This window comes from Myotis lucifugus, unplaced genomic scaffold (genome assembly GCF_000147115.1).
Source record: "Myotis lucifugus unplaced genomic scaffold, Myoluc2.0 scaffold_41, whole genome shotgun sequence".
NCBI lineage: Eukaryota > Metazoa > Chordata > Mammalia > Chiroptera > Vespertilionidae > Myotis > Myotis lucifugus.
The window spans coordinates 7780332-7796995 of record NW_005871089.1 but is presented as its reverse complement, the minus strand read 5'-3'; the positions used below and the strand labels follow the sequence as shown (position 1 = coordinate 7796995).

General features: G+C 39.9%; 1 protein-coding gene and 1 pseudogene across 6 annotated transcripts in view; one reads left to right on the top strand and one right to left on the bottom strand.

Annotated features, from left to right (window-relative positions):
• Positions 1 to 16664, bottom strand: part of PEAK1 (pseudopodium enriched atypical kinase 1) — a 141041-nt gene that overhangs the window by 93250 nt on the left and 31127 nt on the right. For 5 of the 6 annotated variants that reach the window (XM_006087920.3, XM_006087919.3, XM_023753159.1 and 2 more), the window contains exon 2: positions 8379 to 11592. In XM_006087920.3, coding sequence (XP_006087982.1) covers positions 8379 to 11512 — 3134 coding nt within the window. In that variant the 5' untranslated portion in view covers positions 11513 to 11592. Of the gene's footprint in view, positions 1 to 8378; positions 11593 to 16323; positions 16343 to 16664 lie in introns of those variants that run through there. The other variant, XM_023753160.1, reaches the window with a different exon arrangement.
• LOC111825829 lies at positions 5179 to 5279 on the top strand (annotated as a pseudogene).

The window sequence follows — 16664 nt, the reverse complement described above, 5'->3', positions numbered from 1 at the left end:
CCGCGAGAAATTTCCCTATACTCCTTATCCTCATCTGCTATCTTTCCAGGCCGACTAAGAGTCATTTTTCTCCACAGGTCAGATCCCAGCCTCCGGGAGGGAGGACTACTATAGCAGTAGTCTGTGGTTTTCTCTGAAACTCCCACTGTTTAAAGGGAGACAAACAATTGGACTGGGGGATTGGTTGGAGAGATCAAGAGTAGTAAGAGAGGAGGATTTAAGATCCTCTAAGAGTAAAAAGGAAAAGTCTAGGAGGGAGAGCAGCTAAGGACAGAGAAAGTGGTTAATGCAGAAAAGGGGGGGGGCGTCGTCAGTGGGGAGAGCAGGGAGAGATAGTATTTGTTGATTTTTACTTATCTGAACTATGCTGGACTCAAGCTACTACTAAGCACAACAAGTTTTTCTCTGCCCCGTTTTGTTCTCTTTAACCCTTCCAATACTAAATTAGACTGATACAATATACTTGAAATTACATAAGGAAGGAAGCACCTGTTCTTAGTAATCTAAGAAATACTGGCTGTTTACTTTATAGTAATCATTAAAGGATTGAGGTTTCTAATAATAAAGAATTCTAATACATTAAAAAAAACACTAAACTCCCAGGAGCCAAGAGTCAGAGAAACGGAGCCGAAGTCCGCAGTCACCCTGGTGATTTAGAACTGGTTGCTAGGCAGATTCAGCCCCTGAGAGCCAGGACAAAGAAGGGGGGCTGGATGCCCAAGCTGCCTGCAGTGGCCCTAAAAAAACAGCAGCAGTGGGACAAGTGGGGAACAGCAGAAATTTACCTGACACTAGAGCTGCCCTGCTGCTGCCCAGTGAGTAATAAGTGTTTTACAACAAGCAATACAAGACTTGGGCCTTTGGCTTGCTGGCTACAGCAGTTAAAACAGAAGCCAGTGACTGCTACTAGCCTTCTTGCAGCCCCAGGAATAGAGCAGCGATCCCGGGATCTATGAAAGCTGCAGATAGAGCTAGTGAAAGCTCCCTGTTTGCAAATGAGCTGAAAGGGTTCAGTACCTGTTGCTGCTGGAAGAGGAGGAGCTGATATCCCCTTCCAGTGCACTCCCTTGGAAGAGGCCTGGTCGCTGCTCTGCCACAAAGGGGACTGGTAGGAAGATGAGGATAGCGGGGCCCTGTAACTAATAAACAGGGTTAACAAAAGGGCAAAGAAAAGGGCACTCTCCCTGGACCTGGGAGCCATCAGGACTTTGAAATTCTCCAAGAGAGGAGGAGTCTGACTCAGAAACTGGCTGAGACCCCTTGGGTTAGGAGGACCGGAAGCTACATATTGAACTTATAGACTGCAGTTTGCTAGGCAGAGGTCCAAACCCAGTTGTATAGGGGTTAAGCTGCCTGTATACAGCAAAACAACCTTCTCCTGTACCAGAATACATTTTAAGGAAATTGGACAGACTGTGTTTGTGGCTAGAAAGAAGAACTGGCCGCAACGCACAGCCCTGACAGTGGCCTGCAGAAAACTGTATAATAGACTTATATGATGTCTGCGTCTTCATGTACATAGCTCCAGAGAGACAAGGACAATTTTGCCTTATGTAGGAAGGTCAAGAATATACTTTAGTCACCTCCCTAACATGTTTGTATAGCCCTACCATATGTCATGTTTAGCAGCAGAAGATTTAGCTGCCTGAAGTGGCCATAGTGCCAATATTATGTTTCATTGTATTAATATGTTAGATTAACCTTAATTCTCTTACAGATTTGAATGCAGTTGTCAAAAGGGCAGGTGCCCAACTGGACAAGGAAGAGTACCCATCAGGTTTTGGTCTCTATTGAGAGACAGTTGGCAGCCTGTATACTGTCTTGCAGGCCTGTATGACCATGTCCATGTCAGGGGTGGCACAAACCTCAACTGTAGGAAACTGGGGAAGGCCTGTTTAGAACAGAGGGAAGTAGTAAAGTAGTGAGTACTAGCCCTCTGTTACAGGAATTACAGACCCTGTGAGGTACTGTAACATATGAGACCCTGTAAAGAAATAAAGCACCCTTAGTCTGTTCTGAGAGAACAAGTCAAGTAAGGGGAGCCCTACTACAGGGACAGATAAAACTATCTATTTGAATATAGACACATTGTAAATTTCTTCTTACCATTTGAAGACAGTTATATTACTCTGAAGAGTCCATAAAAAGGACTGACAAGAAAAATCAGAAAATCTAAAAGCAGGTCAGTATATTTTTCTCCTTATATAATTCCTCTGAAATTTGGCAATGCTTAATAAATCATGGCAATACATTTCTTTGCATAGATTCAATAAGACTGGTTCCTAATAGTGGTTTTATTAATCAAAAACTTTGACTGGAGTATCATGTTTTAAAGAGACCAGTCTGGACTCTGAAGACTTGAAGCCAATAAGTGTGCTACGGGAAAAGCTGGTATCCTGCTTGGGAGGCCTGAAGATGGCTGGCGCTGGAGCGTCAGACCAATGCCCTACCATCACTGGCGGTTGGTCAGAGTAGAAGGGGAACAATAAGGATGCCTCTGCATCCCTGCAGAACCCCCACGCACTCTGGGCCGCAATGAGTAGGAGGGCTACTGAGATGGGCCTTAAGGCCTAGGACATGGCCCCGGGTAGAGCCACTGCAGGTGAGGAATTCACCTAACTCAGCAGATACTGCAGGCAGGCCTGATGGAAGCTAGATAGCTTGGCTTCCTGGCCCTATGGGGCACATTAAGATTCAATCATAAAATTCCAGCAAAGGTAGTCGGTTACCATTCTTGTTGTGTTTATGCAAACAATTAGGCCAAACTGAATACAGTAAATAAATTAGTATTTTAATAAACGGAGGGATAATTTTAAGGAGAAAAACTCTATTTCAATAGAGGTTATTAAAACTGAAATGTTTTCTTTCCCTTCCACCAAACCATTTGTTATAGTTTGTCTCTGCCAGGTCACAAGCCCACCTCCTTCTGTGCCCAGGCCTCATCGTTCCTCTGACAGACAGCAAGGATCTCTTGGCTATGAGAGAAAACTCCATCCCTCCTCAGCACGAAGCAGTTACAGAAGAAAATTCAACGTCTATTTTCCCTGAAAGAATTCAGAGCCAGGATCCTTGAGGTAATATAGAAGGCAGTTAGACAGACATGAGCAGAGCAAGGACAATGGGCCAATTGGCACTGCTAGATGTAACTAAGTAGGTATGTAAGACAAGGGGACTCCCCAGAAGCAAGAGAGAACCAGTTTGCAGACAAAACAGCCAAAGAGAATGCAAAAAGACCAGTAGGGCCACTTGAAGTACTGGTATCAGTACCACCCCGGAATCTACAGCCAAACCCTGTTTACACTTCAGAAGAAAAGGAAACAGCCACAAAATTACACGCAAAAGGGACTTCCCAGGGATGGCTACTATTACCAGATGGAAAGTCTTTTGTTCCAGAGGCTTTGGGCCGAATCATCGCCTCCCAGACACACCAAAGTACTCACCTGGGAAGAACCAAACTAGCTGAACTCCTGGGAAGGGAATACTATCACCCAGGATATAGCCAGAAGGTGCTAAATTTGTGCCCAGTCCTTACAGGCACTCCAGACCAGCTCAGCGGCTGTGCACCAAATCGCCCCAGCAGCTCATCAGGAAGCCCGCGCGCCCAACCCAAACAGCCCACCTGTGTGTGCCCCTGGTGATTTGGTCTGGGTGAAGCGACACGATCCAGGTACTCTTGAGCCTCGGTGGGAAGGGCCTTTCCAGGTCATCCTAAGCACCCCAACTGCTGTCAAAGTCGGGGGAAAGAAGCCCTGGATTCACCACACACAAATCAAGAAGGCTGAAGACGCATCGGGACAATAGACTGTAGACCCTGTCTCATCCTCCTTTTATGCCTCCTGGTTTTGGCAAGCGGGAATCCCCACCAAGCCCCAGTTTACTCCTGGGAGGTCACCCGCATGATGGATGGTAAAATCATTGGGAAGGCCACCACCTTAGGGCCCCCGAAGCTACATACTGACCTTTGCAAAATATTTGGGAAAGAATGGAACCGCCCCCTCACCATAAGGGGATCTGGGATATTAGGGGGCAATGCCATGTATATATCTAAACAGACATATGGGTATGGAAGCCTTAACCTTGAACAAGACCTATGGCGAACCCAGCACTATGTCTGCCCCCGAGAAGGGCCCCTGGAGTGTGAGGGTAAAGATGACTTTTACTGTTCCTCTTGGGGCTGTAAAACCTTAGCCCCATGGAAGACCACTGACTCACTACTCCGACAGTGAGGCCTGGGGCACCCACTACCAACAAATCCCTAAAGAAGGCTGGCAGGAAGCAGAATCAATGATTTGATTCCCAATAAGACCAGTAGGGAATGTGCTGGGCTGCATATCTGGCACTTTGGCCAGATGGGGCACACTGTGCTGTCTGTTCCTAAAACACATAGATAGGAAGGTACTGACATCAGGCCAGGCCTTGAGATATGGTCTCATAGCCCCTTTTCAATATGCTGTACTCTCTGTTCCTAAAACACATAGATAGGAAGGTACTGATACTATACTGTGTCGGGAACTAAGGTTTTGTAACTTTGTGGTTTTTGCAAATAAAAATGCTGTAATTCCTGTAGTCTGCGCTGCAGTTCAGCCTCTGCTTCGGCAGGGTGCTGTAACTGTAGTCGCTGGCCAGCTTAATAAAGGCTCCTAAATTTTTATCTGAGTCCTGGTGGTTATCTCCGCGGGTCACCCCATTACAATAAATATCATTATAGACACTGTACACGGAAGGACCTGACAGGACAGCTGAAGTCATATGCAATATTTCAGCAGTATGATCATTTGTCCCTATGGCACTGTTAAAATATTCAATTTATGTTGACTGAACAGTCAAATAAATGAACTTAGTGACAATCTCCTCCCATAATGAAAGGCTCTACACAGTCATCTTTCAAAGTCTAGGGTCTGGCCTTCAGTAGAGTACTTTTATTTCCTTTTATATAGTTTGAATTTGAAATCTTCATTTACTATAAAGAAAAACTTGTATTTTCATTTTTTCAAGCAGTGTGTTTCCAGGCATGGGATGGTTACATTGCAGTCAAGCCAGAAACATAAATGCTGAAATTTGATAGTAATGTTTTTCCTCTGAAAGTTGCTTCAAGTAAATGAGGTAATTATTGTAAAGGCAAATTGTATATATTTCTCAATATGAGTATTCATGTTTAAACATTTTAAAAAGTTAATAGTGCTCGCTTCGGCAGCACATATACTAAAATTGGAACGATACAGAGAAGATTAGCATGGCCCCTAAAAGAAAAATAAATAAAAAATAAATAAAAAGTTAATAAAAACTATTTCATACTACCTTCTATTCTTAGTCTGGGATATGATAAAATGTGAAAATTCCAATGTGCCTCTAAGAAAAGCTTAATACCTCAAAATTCTTTTATTTATACTACTAGAGGCCCGGTGCACGACATTCGTGCACTGGGGGTTGTGGGGGTCCCTCAGCCCGACCTGCACCCTCTCCAATATGGGAGCCCTCAGGGGAGCCCTCTCCAATCAAGAAGTTTCTGTCTGTCTTTGCAATCATATGAGCGAATTGTCTGAGACCCCAACTCAGTTTGGTTTATTGCTCACAGAATAATAGAGGCATTTTTTTCTTCTTTGCTTCATTGGTAGAGATTTCCTGGAAGTTTTAGGATATCTTCCCTTTAATTTTTCCTAGACACTCTAATTTTACTTATGTCTCTCACCTTTGCTTTCCCTCCATCCCCCACTGCAACAGTAACTTACTCCAGGGTCACTTTGCTCTAGTGTCTAGGAGATCCGTCTGCCATCAGAATTACGATTTCCAGCATTCCTGGTGCTCCCCGCGCTCTGGGCTTCCGCTTCTGGTCCTGGGGCTGCCACAAAAACTATTATTCCCAGAATTCCTGGTGCTCCCCATGATCTTGGTTTTCCCTTCCTGCTCTGACTGTGTCCCATGGCCTCCCACTCTGCCAAGTCCTCCAAGTTGCCAGCTCTCCGTCTCTGCTCTCCGTCTGGCGGCTTGGGGAGCCAATTTCCCCAAGCCGCTCCACTCTCTGTTGGCTCTCCCGCTCTGCTCTCTGCCCAGTGCCTGTGTATGCAAATTAACCTGTCATCTTTGTTGGGTTAATTTGCATACTCACCCCTGATTGGCTGGTGAGCGTAGTGGAAGGACAGTCGATTTACATGTTTCTCTTTTATTATATAGGATAGCACATATATTTAGAATGGTGGTAAGGTCAGTGGTTCAAAAAGTGTGGCCCTAGGACCCGCAGCATCAGCATCAGTATCACTTGAAAACTTGTTAGAAATGGAAATGATAAGGATCTACCTCAGACCTACTGAGTCAGTCTATGGGGGTAGGAGCAAAGCAATCTGTGTTTTAACAGCACTCCAGTTATTATATTGTAGGAATAATCTGGAGAACAAAAGGGGCAAACCAAATGCACCATTTGGATTCATGGATGTTACCTATAAAGAACTGATAAATTTTGGAAGAAAGGGTCCATTTATAATCAAATCTGTGAAAATATAAACTTTAGAGTAAGGGGTCTGCTATATTAAGGGCATTGGACACCCTATAGACCAGCGGTTCTCATCCTGTGGGTCGCGACCCCTTTGGGGGTTGAATGACCCTTTCACAGGAGTAGCCTAAGACCATCAGAAAACACATATATATATTTACATATTGTTTTTGTGATTAATCACTATGCTTTAATTATGTTTAAATTGTAACAATGAAATTGGGGGTCACCACAACATGAGGAACTGTATTAGAGGGTCGCGGCATTAGGAAGGTTGAGAACCACTGCTCTAGACCATATACAGTGACATGCAGTCGAAGTAGAGTTTCATTTCACAGAGAGAGGCCAAATCATTTCGAGTCTGCCTTCCAGGATGCAGATAAATATACCATAGACATACTTAATGAGGAGCAAAGCCTGCAAGAACTATCTGCCATTCCCCCAAAGGTAACTCCAAACATGTGCTGTTAAAATTGCTTCTTTTCTAAGGAAAACACTAACTTACAATATATGCATTTTATTACTACTGAAGTATAACATTCTATCACCCACTTTCAACCATCAATGACAAGACTATTCTTTCCAGGAATACATTTATAACCACTATTTTACTTGCTTTGTTATTACATAGATTTAAGAAAAACAGGAAATTTTCTAGCATTTTGACAACTATTTGTCATAAGTATTTGAGATACATGAAAAACGTATTTTAGTAAAGAATATATACAAAACTTCCTGGCATTTTGCTAGAAAAAGTGAAGGCATTAACTGTTTACCTCATTTTTATTTATACTATTCTAAAGAAAAGCTGGTGAGAGAAACTACCCTATCATCAGGTTGCTGTATTTGCCAGAGAAAAGACCAAACCTGGGAGAGAATTTTTACTATAAGTCAAGGGGGAGGAACACTCAGAATCAGATGAATGGAATACTCAGGTCATATCTTTGATTTTATTGAGATGTACAGTTGAAACCTGTACTCCAATAAATTCAATTAAACAAGAAATATATTGTGTACTGTGGATACATCTATACACAGGCATGTACGTGCACCCATTCTTATTAGAGAATATATTAAAATTATTTCTAACTTGCAAAAAAAATAATAAAAAGGACAGGGGATATAAGGAAATCATCCGTTTACTACAAATGTGGTATAACTATCTCTTTTATTGTTAGGTCAGTAATTTTGCTCACAATGTAAGTGAGAAAGAAAAAAAAACTAAGTTCTTAAACATGAATGTTTATTTGAATGATTACAAGTAAAAATATAAATATTTTGTTTGATCTTGTGTTCATTAACAATGCATCATTATTGGATGATTCAGACTTTAGAGGAAGTCAAATCAGGGTTTGAATTCTGACTGACAACTACTAGCTATATGAATTTGACCAATTATTAACTTCCCAGATGTGTTTCCTCATCTGAAGAGTACAACTAATTTGTAGGGCTGTTATAAGTATTTGAGATAAATATTTGGGATGTGCCTTAGACAGAGTAGATGATCATTAAACAGTTATTAAAATATGAAAGAAAATTAATGCCTAGAGAATTGATGTGGGTATATAATCTGCCCAACTGAATTGAAGATTATAACTTTGGGTCTCAGTATCAATAACTAACTTCTGTTTCACCTACATGTTAAATAACTATGAGTTGCAACCCTCCCTTCCATAACACTCACAGAGACAGCAATATCCTGGGCCATAAACCTTGTTCAATAAGAGCACTTTAATAATATTCTAATCTTGGAATGCAGTTATAAAGATTGATGGCCCCTATATGCTACTTACAAACAAAAATGGCTCTTATGCAATCTTAAAGATATAAAAAATTTAGCATTTGAAAACATGTAAATAATTTCCACATTCTGCTAGTCTATTTTACATACCTGAGCATTTTTTTAGGAATCTGTGATGGAGAAGAATGACTCCTTTTCTTCTTCTCCTCTGAGACCTGTAGTAACTCATCCTGTGTTCCACCCTTCTCCATGATTGCTGACTGGTCTGCTCGGGCCTTACTTTGATTTACACTGGGCTGGCCTTTGGCAGGGTCACACCTGTACATGAAGATGATGGCTGGCTTCTCACTGGATTCTCCTTTTGCCTCTGTGAACCAGTGTTGGTGCTGGACTGGAGGAGGGGGCAGCATGTGGATGACTGTGCCATCCAGACCCACCAGTTTCCCTTTCTCTCGTTCTTTCTCTTTGTTGTCCTCCTCATCTGTTTTCCAACGACGGAAGAAACTTTTAAATGATATCCAGCGTTTAGGTTTTGCATCAGCTGCCCGCCTGCTGCCTTCAGAGTGCAAAACGGATTCAGCTTCTGTTGACCTGGTAGGGCTGGTTGGCTTGGTCCAGTTGGTGAAATGCTTCTGCAAAAGGTTACTTGCGTGGTAAGGGGAGGACGTAGAACGTGGTGGAGGAAAAGGAGGTGATGGCTCACTCTGGGGGTTAATCACTAACTTGGAGGGAGAGGTTGTGACTTGCTTTGCCAGTGTATCTTTTTGTACTTTAGTGGTAAGATTTTCTGTGGTCTGAGGTGCTTCATGCTCACCACTGGAATGAGATGGAAAGAGAGATTTTGGCCGGACTGGTGTACTTTTAGTAACATCAACCTCTGGAGGAATTGCATAAAGCTCTTCCACACTGCAAGTTTTAAGGCCTGACTGGGACATTTCTGGAGGGGACTGTGGGGGTTGGATAGAAGCCACAATTTGAGAAAGCACTATGCTTGCTTTCTCCTTGTTGCTGCTGCCACTCCCCACCATGTGAGACTCCTGAGTGCCTTCTGTTCTGGCAACAGGTTCTTGAGTGGTTCTCTGGCTCTTAGTTGGGGAGCTGTGGTTGGAACTACAGCTTCTCTGTGGGGAAGACAGACCTCTGTTAAGACAGCTGTTAAACTCCTGGACTTTCTGAGCCACTGAGCCCCTTTTACATTCTGTGCTATTTGAAAACCCTTTAGCTTGGGGACAATCAGTGGGGTTGCCAGTGGTATCATCAGACACTTTGCTTGAAGTTTCTATTTCTTCATAAGTATGGCTTATCATACTTGTGTTTTTTTCCTTCACTGAAAGTTCTCCACTTGTTCCAAGAAAACTTTTATAGATGGCTAGATTGTCATATGCATTTGGATTAATTACAATGGGAACTTTGATAGCATTTTTGGAACTCCGAGCATAAGTTGGCTCGTCGTGAATGATAATTGGAAAAGGGGGCATACCAGCATTGTTATAACTATTAAATTTTATTTCAGACAAATTAGGTGACTTAACAGGGATGGTTTTAGAGGAAACATTTGCAGCAATGGGTGAAGTAGGTGCTGATTTGTGACAGTTTTTCCTTGGAGGGACATTTGGCCCAGTTCCGCCACTAATTAATTCCACCTTAGGTATCTTTTGTCGTGGACTGGTACTGGATGTCCATACTTCCTGGTATCGAATTGCACTGGATTTTTGAAAATGGGCACTTATTTGTCCTGATGTTGATATAGGTGATGTCACTGGAGAGTTTGGAGTAGAAGATGAGCTTTTTGTCTTGGGGCTGTAAACAGGGCCCTCGAGGTGCTCACTAACCATTGCTGCTGACACATCTACAACAGTATATGGCTTGCACAACGGCTGCTCAAGGTTCACTATGCGGTAGGGCTTTGCTTGCTCTTGTACAGGAATAAGGTTTATGATTACTGCTTGCCCAGCAGTATCTGTAGAGGCTTTTCTTTCTTGATTCTCAGTTTGTACAGCAATCTTGCCATCTTTCTCTTCTAATCGGAGAGCAAGGACTGCTTTGTGTGTCTCTGGAATTTTTTCTGAGATTTTGGATGCTTGTGATGAATCCTCTTGATTGTTACCAGAGAGACTTTCATAATTGGGCTCACTTTCCTTCATGTCCTTAGAATATCCTGGGGTACCAGGAGATATTCCATTAAAGATCTTCTGGGATAAACTACTGGCTGTCTCAGAACGTGATTCTTCTGTTAAAGAAGAATCTGGTGATGTGGAGTCAGATGATGCCACGCTCTGAATGCTTCCTGGTCCATAGGAGACCACAGAATTCTCTTCATAACCATTCAGGATCTCATCATAACTGTCATCGTAGTCTACAGCACAGATTCTCTGCAGAGACTTATTTCGCAGAGGGACAGTATTCCATTTTTTGTCCACATAGAATCGAACAGGAGACAAAGTATTTGCCCTAAAGTTAGCGAATCGAGGTTGCCCTCTCATACGAATCTCCATGGCCAACAGCTCTTCATCACTCTCATCCCAGCTTTCATGCTCCTCTTCCATGTTACTGAAAAGTACATCTTCCTCACACTCCTCTCCACTAGAAAACTCTGGGTAACAGAACTGGCCCCCTTCATTACTGATCACTTCTGTGCTCCCACTCAGAATAACATGCTTGCCCTGAGTATCCTTTATCCCACCCATCATGCAACTTGGTGGAAGCTTTCTTTCCAGTGATCGTTTATAGCAATCATTTATTCTTCCTAAGAATATTTCTTTGGCATTTGTTTCATTTACTCTTATCTGAGGAGTAGTATCCAAGCCTGCTATCTCCTTCAACATTTCAGTTAGTCCATTATTGTTACTTGATATCTTCTTTGCACTGTCATTATTGCCAAAAGGTTTAGAAACATGGCTAACTCCTTCAATATCATCTTCATTATTATTATTATTGAGTGGTTTCTGATTCAAGGCTGTCCTGTTTCGGTTCCTCTCTATAATGACAGGTTTGTTCTCACAGGGTCCTTGGATGTTAAGCTCACCATATACACTTTGCCCATCTGCCACCATCATGGTGGGCTTCACAGCTATAGTGGGTTTTTTAGCAACAGGAGGCCGGAAATTTGCAGTGTTCCTGATATGGTGGTTGTTACTGTGATTGGCATTAGTTTTCACATGGCCGTGGGTGATGGCTGTCTTCTCAGGGTCAGGAGGGAGCTTGTGCAAGCTTTTAGGTTTAAAGCAATTCTTGCATTCACCAGGTTTCCAAATGTGCTCAGTAAAGGTGTTACAGGCAGACATTTTAGAAAATAGAACTTCACATACAATGCTTCCCTTTCAGTGCATGGCAAGACTTTCAACTGTATCTAGCAGCTCTTGATCTGTAGGGGGAGGAAAAAGAAGAAAATCTGAATGGAAAAGGCACTATGAGGCTTTTCATGATGAATAATATGAAAAAATTGGCTCTGGTCCTTAAATTAAAAGATTGAGAGGAAAAACTAATGAACTCCTTTAGTCAATCAGCATTTTGGAAAGTTAGTTATTAAACTATAATTTTATACACTCTCATCGAACTCTATCTAATCTTTTGTTTGATGTCTCTGTGACAATGATACTCTGACTTTCTCCTCCAGGAAATGCCTTTCAAACAGCTATCCACAAACATATCTGACACTTCTTAGTCTATTGTGGGTTCCCTTTCTTCTACTGATCCCTTTAACATTTTGGGTATCTCATAGGCTCCTCAAACTCAATGCATTAAAAATTAACCCTCTGGCTATCACTTTTCTCAGCTCTAAGAAACTATTCTATACTAGCCAGCCCGCTTCTACCCGCAAGCCACCTTCTTCCTCTGTCTTTTATTCTAGTTCAATTAATGTCATCCACCAAGATAGCTAAACTTCAACCTTCAGATCATTCTTGACACCTCTCCCCTCACTTCTAACACCACATCCTACTAACTCACTAAATTAGTATTCCCAATTTCATCTATTACATTTCACTAGAACTTATTCTTGCTAGTACCAAACACTGAGTAGTTATTTTGCCTAGATTCCTGCAATAGGCTGTTACTTATCTTCATGTCTGTAGTCTCACCCCATTCCAATATAACCTCTCTACCCTTGTTAATCAAACTGTGGTCCTCAGTCAAGTAGTACCAGCCTCAACTTGGAGCTTGTTAGAAAGGTAGTATCTTAAACCTACTGAACCAAAATCTGCATTTTAATGATATTCTCAGGTGATTTCACTGTTCTATACCACCACTGGATTTAACTTTCTAATATGATCTTCTTACCTAGCTTAACTATTCTGTGGCTCAATCTTACCTACTGCATTGACTACTAAATGTCATGTGCAGACTAGAGTTTGCTAGCTAAATAAGAACCACCTGGGAAACCACCCTAGTCGTATCTAGTCAATCTCTGAGGGATGAGACTGGGAATCTGATTTTTTAAGTAAGTTCTCCAGGCAATTCTGTGTGTCTTGGGACCTCTAGTTATTGGATGAAATACAAGCCCCCTAGATTGTCTCCTTTCTAGTTCTATATCTTAAAAATTAAGTAGTCTTATCAAACTCTAAATCCCATTGGGCTACTTGTTTCTCCTTGGTACTATCAAAGTCACTTAGACATACCTCCATTTACAATCACTTTTAATTGTAACTGTTTCCTCATTTCAAGAAGTTTTTGAACTTCTTTAAGGCCCAGGCAATATCTTATTCATCTCTATATATCTAGCATAAGGAACTGAATAAATACTGGTCGATTAAAATGCCGGCTTAAAAGTTAATTTTTTAAAATGAACCTTGTGGCTCTCTTTCTTTCTTAGGCACCATAGTTGCAGACCTTCCCCCAGGATATCATTAGTCTTACATTTCTACTTTAGATATTATAATAAAGTTGGCAGAAGGTATGCACATGTAAGTACCATTTTAGCTGGAAAATTTAACTTCATTCATGTACAGTAACAGGATCCTTGCTTTGGTCAGAAAACTAGGCTTTTTGTCAAGTTTCAGCATGTTTATTAGGAAGGAAAAAATATTGTCTTTAGCAAATATAAACAAAACTAAGTTCCTTGTAAACAATATTCATAGTCCTAGCTGGTTTGGCTCAGTGGATAGAACCTTGGCCTGTGGACCAAAGGGTCCCAGATTCGATTCCAGTCAAGGGCACATATCTTGGTTGAAGGCTCCTCCCTGGTTCAGGCCCTGGTAGGGGCTTGTGCAGGAGGCAACCAATCATTGTGTTTCTCTCATATAAATGTTTCACTCTGTCTTTCCCTCTCTCTTCCACTCTCCCTGAAAATCAATGGAAAAATATCTTTGGGTGAGGATTAATAAAAATGAAACGAAACAAACAATACTCATAAAGTACAAACTTAAAGATCAAAGAATTCCATACAGAGAGCCCAACCACCCAGCCAAATTCTAAGTTCATGATTTGCTGAAGATCATTGAACTGCTCTTTTTAATAAGGTTAAAATATACATATTTCAAGTGTTTGTTTAAAAATTTATTTACTGCTCTTTCAAGTATTCTAAAAGCTATACACCTTAATTGATAAAACTATTTCCTGCTAGTCTAAGACTAGAACATTTTGAATAAGGTGAAGAACAGCATAAAATTAGGATAAATTTAGCCCAGATCATTCAGGGCTTTTAGGCTTTTAAAGATTAGAGTTTATTCTAAGAGCAGTGTGAAGCCACTGAAGGGTTTTAAACTGGGAAACAACATGATACAATCTGCATTTTTAAAAAGATGGCTCTAACCAAAAAACATGAAATACTTAGGTATAAATTTAACAAAATATGTGCAAATTCTAAAATCTATATGCAGAAAACTACAGATGATAAAAGATATCAAAGATATAAATAAATCTAGAGATTTATTTATACCAGTTCTCTTAATATTGTTAAGATGTCAATTGTACCCAAAGTAGATTAAGCATAATTCCAACAAAATTCTGAGCAGGATTTTTTGTACAAATCAATAAGGTGATTCAAAAATTTATATGGAAAAGCAAAGGAACTAGAATAGCCAAAACAATTTTGGAAAAGAACGAAGTTGAAGATTCAGGTTGCCTGACTTCAATACTTAGCACAAAGCAACAATAATCCTGACAACATGGTGTAGGCCAAGGAGAGAAACATAGAATAGGGAAGTGAGGTAAGCAAATTACAGACCATAGGACAAATCTAGCCTATCTATCACCTGTTTTTGTATGTTCCTAAGATAAGGATGCTTTTAAATTTGTATATATGGATGAAAAAATAAAAAGAATAATATTTAGTGACAAGTGAAAATTATAAGAAATTCAAATTTCAGTACCCATAAATAATTCATTATTGGAACATATCTAGACTCATTTATTTACATTGTCCATAGCAAATTTTATGCCACAGTAAAGAGTTGAATAGCTATGACAGACTCTATGTGGCTCTCTCATCACTTTGCAGTGCTTTTCGGCACTCTATAAATTGCAGCATTTTCACTGCTACATGTATCACCTTTGTGAAAAGATATTTTTCAAAGATAAAAATATGTAAAATTTTATTATAAATATGCATTACTAGATGAATCATTTGTATTAAATTTTGATGAGAAGAAACACTAATTTTGAACCCCTATTAAGCAAAATGTTATCCCCACCAATCCCATTCTTCTTATTAGTAGACCTGTGTTACAAACTTGTACTCAATTATTATATTTGTAATTGAATGTATTGGGATGACATTGGTTAATAAAATTACACAGGTTTCATCTATACAATTCTACAATGCATCATCTGTATATTGTATTGCACGTTTAACAGTTATATTTTAAATTCTGTCAAAAAATTCATGGAAATTTATTTTTTCTCTTGTTATACAAGTATCTACATAATATCTTGGATTTTGCCTTTTGACCTACAAAACTTAAAGTATTTACTATCTGGTGCTTCTCAGAAAAAGTTTGTTAATCCATGACATAGATCACAGCAGATACAGAACAGAATACAGTCCAGAAATAGACCCATGCAAATACAGGCTACTGATTTTTGACAAAGGCGAAAAGAATATTCTTTTCAATAAATTTGCTAGAACAACTGGATATCCATAAGCAACAAAATTATCTTGATCTCACATCCCACGAACAAAAATTAACTCAAAATGGATCACAGATCTAAGGATAAAATGGAAAGCTTTAAACTCTTAGAACAGGAGAGAATCTTTGTAACCATGGTTAGGTAGAGTTCTTAGATACAACACCAAAAGACTGATCCATGAAAGAATAAATTACACTTCATCAAAATGAAAAAAAAAAAAAAAAGGTTTGCTCTGAGGTACTGATAAATGAATAAGACAAGCCACAGACAAGGAGAATTTTTTTTTTGCAAAGTATGTATCTAACTTTGTATTCATAATATATAAAAAATGTTAAAAATCCAAAAAAAATAAATCAAATAAAAAATACACTAAAGACTTAAGTATGCACTTCACAAAAGATATATGGATCTCAATGAACATGTGAAAGATGCTAAATATCGTAATATGGGAATGTACATCGAAACTACAATGAGCTACCACTATACATGTATTACAATGGTTAAAATAAAATAAAATAAAATAAAATAAAACTGGTGCTAGAGAGAATGTGGAACAATTGAAACTCTCATATAGTACTAGTGGGAGGGTAAATGGATCAGCCACTGTAAAAGAAAGTTTTCTAGTTTCTTATAAAGTTAAATATAAACTTTCCATGGAACCTAGCAATCTAACTCCTATGTATTCCGCAAGACAAATGGAAACAATCCAAATATTGTATGGTAGTGGTGATATGGCTTCCTACTTTTGTCAAAACTCAGAACTGTACACTAAATAAAAGGAGATTTTTACTATATACAAATCAAACCTCAATAAATCTGTCCTAAAAAATAAAAGACAGCTCTGGCTACTGTATGAAAACAGGAGGCCAGGAGACTGTTTAAAGAGCTGTTGTGGGCAAAAGAAGATATGACAAGGATCTGGATTAGGATTTGGCAGCAGAGAAAGAGAGAAAACTAGATGCAGGAATAACTGCATTTAGAGCAAGGTTTTAGGTATATATATATTTGAATGATTTGTGAGGCCACTTACTGAAATAAACAATGTTGGAGGAGGTATAACTTTGAGGGGGGCGAGTATTAGTTCATATTTTTGTCAGCCTGCAAGAAATAGAGCAAGCAATTGAATTAGTATTCTGGAGCACAGAAAGGAATTTTGATGTTCTTACCTGTTTGGGAATTATTAATATAGAAATATCTAGGCCAAAAAGAAAATAGAGAGTGAGCTGGAGAAGGGGTCGTGGTAAGTAAACCAGGAAGAAGAGGATAACTCCAAAGAAAACTCAAAAATAACAGCCATAAGTGTGATGAAACAGTTAAGGGGTTGAAGATAACTATGCAGATGATGCTGACAGGTAATGTAGAATGAGGATT